General features: G+C 39.4%; 1 protein-coding gene across 2 annotated transcripts in view; it reads right to left on the reverse strand.

Annotated features, from left to right (window-relative positions):
- Positions 1 to 1,843: 1,843 nt before the first annotated feature.
- LOC117939459 (protein SON) overlaps positions 1,844 to 4,764 on the reverse strand; it is a 27,590-nt gene continuing 24,669 nt past the window's right edge. For both annotated transcript variants that reach the window (XR_004655588.1, XM_034864828.1), the window contains one exon: positions 1,844 to 2,596. Coding sequence is in view for 1 of the 2 variants with exons in the window: in XM_034864828.1 (XP_034720719.1) it covers positions 2,519 to 2,596 (78 nt within the window). In the remaining variant the exon portion in view is untranslated. The remainder of the gene's footprint in view (positions 2,597 to 4,764) is intronic.

The raw sequence follows: 4,764 nt of genomic DNA on the forward strand, positions 1-4,764 counted from the left end.
GGCTGGGATGAGGATCAGCACCTCTAAATCTGAGGCCATGGTTCTCAGCAGGAAACCAATGGAGTGCTTTCTTCAGGTGGGGAGTGAGTCCTTACCTCAAGTGAAGGAGTTTAAGTACCTTGGGGTCTTGTTTGGAGCGTGAGATTGGTCGGAGAATCGGAGCAGCCGGTGCGGTATTACATTCCGTGTATCGCACCGTTGTGACAAAAAGGGAGCTGAGCAAGAAGGCAAAGCTCTCGATCTACCGGCTATTTTTGTTCCTACCCTCACCTATGGTCATGAAGGCTGGGTCATGACCGAAAGAACGAGATCCAGGGTACAAGCGGCCAAAATGGGTTTCCTCAGGAGGGTGGCTGGCGTCTCCCTTAGGGATAGGGTGAGAAGCTCAGTCATCCGAGAGGATCTTTGAGTAGAGCCGCTGTTCCTTTGCGTTCAAAGGAGCCAGTTGAGGTGGTTCGGGCATCTGGTAAGGATGCCTTCTGGGCGCCTTCCTAGGGAGGTGTTCCAGGCACGTCCAGCTGGGTAGGAGGCCTCAGGGAAGACCCAGGACTAGGTGGAGAGATTATATCTCCAACCTGGCCTGGCAAAGCCTCGGGATCCCCCAGTCGGAGCTGGTTGATGTGGCTCGGGAAAGGGAACGTTTGGGGTCCCCTACTGGAGATGCTGCCCTGCGACCCGATACCGGGTAAGCGGATGAAGATGGAAATTTTTCAAATTTTTCAAATTTTTCCTGAGGAAACAAAATCCCCCTCAATTATATATTTTTTGCTGTCAGTGTGAAAAACCATATTCCCGTCAACCGTGCAACTTTTTAGTTTTTCTGGGTAAAAATGTAAACCTTTTATCTTTTTCAAAACCTTGGTTGCTTTTCCCCTAGATTCTTTTGTCATTTTTTTTCTGTGCCTTCTGACATTTTTGTCCGCAGGTTTTATTTCATTAAAAAGTTTTTGGAATGCTACAAAATTTAACAAAACATCCACATTTAAAGAAAGCAGTGGGTCGATCACTGTGTGGAACATCCCGCGTAATTTTTCTGATAGATTTTTTTTTTCTCAAAATGGGTAAAATTTGACACGAGGGTAAAGAACATGAGTAGTGGTGCACTTCTGCCTCCTGTGGCTGAATTGAGTATTACAACAAAGAAAGATTTCACCTGATAACTTTGTGGAAATGGAGTGTGTAGGAGGAGGGGGTGGGGGGGAATAGATTAGAAAGATTATTCTGGCAAAATCTTTTATTCATCTATTCTTATGTCATAAACAAGAGAGAAAACAAGTTAGATCAGACTTGGAAAATGGACCCCAATGTTTTTTCTCAGTTGCCTCTCCAGGCTTCCGTACATAATACTTCTCAGCAGGCCCAGTTAGTTGGTTGGCTTTGGTCTATTTATTACATTTGTCAACAATAAGAAACATCTTAAAAGAGCATCTACAGTAGAGATGGTACCTTGGTCAGAAATGCAAGTTTATGACTCAAAAGGAATATTCTCCACACCTGCCTTATACACAGTATGCTCAGAGTAAAACAGATTTTTATAGGCAGTAGTTTATCCATTTGGGATGGTAAACTTGAATCTTGAAGTATTTTTCTTTTCTTACTGCCCATGGTTAAAACATTTTGTGTGGAAAATGGTGACTTTATGCAATCAATGGGCTGGGTGTGAGATGGAGACCACAGCAGATAACCCAGCTCTGAAACATCTGGCAGTGTTTACAGGGTACTTTACGGGAAAATCGCCCAACTCTTGTGTGTACCGGAGGGCTGAAATGGAGGTCAGCACCCTGCTAAGTCGTAGAAACGGTGACACTTATAAGAAGCTTAAATCACATTCTCCATAGGCATGTTAGCCAAAAACACATTTTGGCTTCCTCTACTACATAACATAAATATAATCTTTATTCCGTTTACACATTTTTGAAGGGTTAGATCCATCAAATTTAACAGCCTCTAGTAGAAGAAACTTTTTTTTTTTTTTTTTTTTTTCTTTTTTTTAGAAAGAGGCCAGGCCACAAATGTAATTTCAACCGAAAAGTTCACCAATTTAGAGATATTAATTTTCTCAATCCATTGCTGTGAAACTGGTGTCTGTTCTAGGGTTATACTTGGTCAGCTGATACACATCAGGCTGATATGCTACTATATCATACATACATACATATATACATACATACATGCCATCCACTTTTGATATGGTGGAGACTCTTTCGCAGTCCTAAAAACCCGGCAAAAAAATATCTGCCACTCTGTCAGGAACGTAGTTTAAAAGAAAATGTGACGTTGACGGGTATGAATTCAGTCACAGGTGAATCCGTGGCAAGATACTCAGCGTCATCTGAAGCCAAACTCACTGTCCGGTGCCTTAACTTTTTGTTGAGTTCTTGATGTACTATTTCAATAAGTGACCAGAGTGGAAATGAGGGACCGGTGATTAAGCAGGACTCAAAAAATCCCTTTCTGTCCCACAACTGAAGAGAGAATGGACTACGTAGAATGTGCCAGTCCCTCTATTGTGTGGAGTCTACGTAGAAAACAGGGGGCCAGTAGACGCAGCAGTGAAGACGGGGCCAGTGTAGAGTCCTGGTCCATCAGCAGGAACCTAGGGACAAAATGAAGGACATTTGAATTAATGTGACATTTCATGATAAGCACATGAAAACACATTTTTTAAATGTACACACAGTAAATTTAAATGATAAGTAACACAAAATCTGACATTGACATTGGGACATAGTAGTCCTGTTCTGGATTAATCTGAGTAGTCATGCAGCACTAACAACTGAATAATTTAATAATAAAATTAGACGGAAGGCAGATATTATCGGCCGGTATTAGGCATTTCCTGATCTTTAATGGCTGATAAAATATTTATATGTATATAAAAATTTAAATATTCATCTATCAGAGTAATTTATAATGACAAATAAATGATTCTGATATAAATATTTAAAAAATAAAAACGGACAGTCAACCATTTTATCAATGTTGCCATTGCATAGTCTGTCCACCAGAGGGTGCTCTACACCATCCCTGTTGGCAACAGTCTGTTTACCTTTTTTGTTATTGTGTTTTTGTTCAAAGGACTAAGTTTGATAGCTTAAGTTTGTATTTTTTCACAATTTATTTACCAGAACTTTAATATATTTAGATTTTCTTCTGTTCTGTTGTGACAATAAAACAAATTATCAAATTATTTTAGTGAGAACTCATAAATAACTACAAATAACTAATGTTAGGGAAATTTGTTTGTGTTTTGTTACGTGTTTCTTCTTTTTTATATATATATATATATATATATATATATATATATATATATATATATAATATATATCGCTTGATATATCGGAATATTGGATTATTAAATAACCAAATATTTGTGTCAGTATCGGCCATAAAAATCCTTTATCGGTCGGGCTCTTATTTTAACGCCTGCTTCACCTCGTGTACTTTTGGTGTCATTGTGCTTGTGTCATATATGTCAGTTTTTCCTTATGTTTCTGTGCAATATCTGTAAGTTTTTCCATACGTTTCTGTGCCATATACGTACCTGTTTACATAAGTTTCTGTGCCACATATGTTCGTTTTTTCACAAATTTCTTTGCCATATACGTCAGTTTTTACATAAGTTTCTGTGCCATGTACGTCCGTTTTTCCATAAGTTTCTGTGCCATGTACGTCCGTTTTTCCATAAGTTTCTGTGCCATGTACGTCCGTTTTTACATAAGTTTCTGTGGCACATATGTCTGTTTTTCCATACATTTCTGTGCCATATATGTCCGTTTTTCCATAAGTTTCTGTGCCACATATTTCTGTTTTTCCATATGTTTCTTCTCCTGAAATCTTTTCTTCCTGCTTAGCAAATCCACCATCATAACAGCAATGTGCCAAGGTACAAACCCACCTGGCTTTCAAAAGGAATGGGAGATGACACTGATTGGTTGATTGCATGTTACGCCCAGAACACATCTATGAATTAATTAAGTCACAAAGTACAACCTTTTTGGACCCTTTCTTCCGCCCTAAACCCACCTGCACCAGGCTCTTCACACCGTGCGCTTAAATTGTTAAACCAGGGCCTAAATGTCACACTGGATGTTACGGTAATCATGATCCTTAACAAAGTACTCTGGGTAATAACCCATATTGACAGCTGGCCCGCCCAATCACTCACACTAGAGAACTTTTGAGACTTTTTTATGGGAGAAATCAACTATGTACGGCTCAAACATGGGCCATACTTGATAGTTATTGCAAATTTGGTCCGATGTGTCGGATTTCAATTGTGACATATAGATCTGTCAGTCTTGCACTACCATAGGCGCTGATTTATGTTTTCCTCCTCGTGTTGCTGTCATGTAGCGATATTTGTTGGGTCAGACCCATCTGCTGGCGATGGGGGTCCGAGACTGATATCTACAAGGAAAAGTATACACCAAACAAACCACTTCGAAATTTGTAGGGCTGTCCTCGACTAAAGAAATACTTAGTCGACTAAAATATGATTTTGTCGACTAATCGATTAGTTGATTTAATTGACAGAGCTGTGCGCTTTGAGAGGTGGTTAAGACTCGAAAAGCACAATATAAATGTAAATTAACCAGCTGTAAAACTGAGTTTCTACAGAATGAATCCTGCGAATGCACCCCTTTAAATCTTGTGTTCCCCAGAAATGTGCTGATAAATTTCTTGGAAATGAGCAATTAAGCATGAATGAGCATAAAAAGAGAGGACAGCCCTAGAAATTTCGCGGTTTTCATGAATATAAAA

The sequence above is a fragment of the Etheostoma cragini genome, chromosome 24 (genome assembly GCF_013103735.1).
Source record: "Etheostoma cragini isolate CJK2018 chromosome 24, CSU_Ecrag_1.0, whole genome shotgun sequence".
Classification (NCBI taxonomy): domain Eukaryota; kingdom Metazoa; phylum Chordata; class Actinopteri; order Perciformes; family Percidae; genus Etheostoma; species Etheostoma cragini.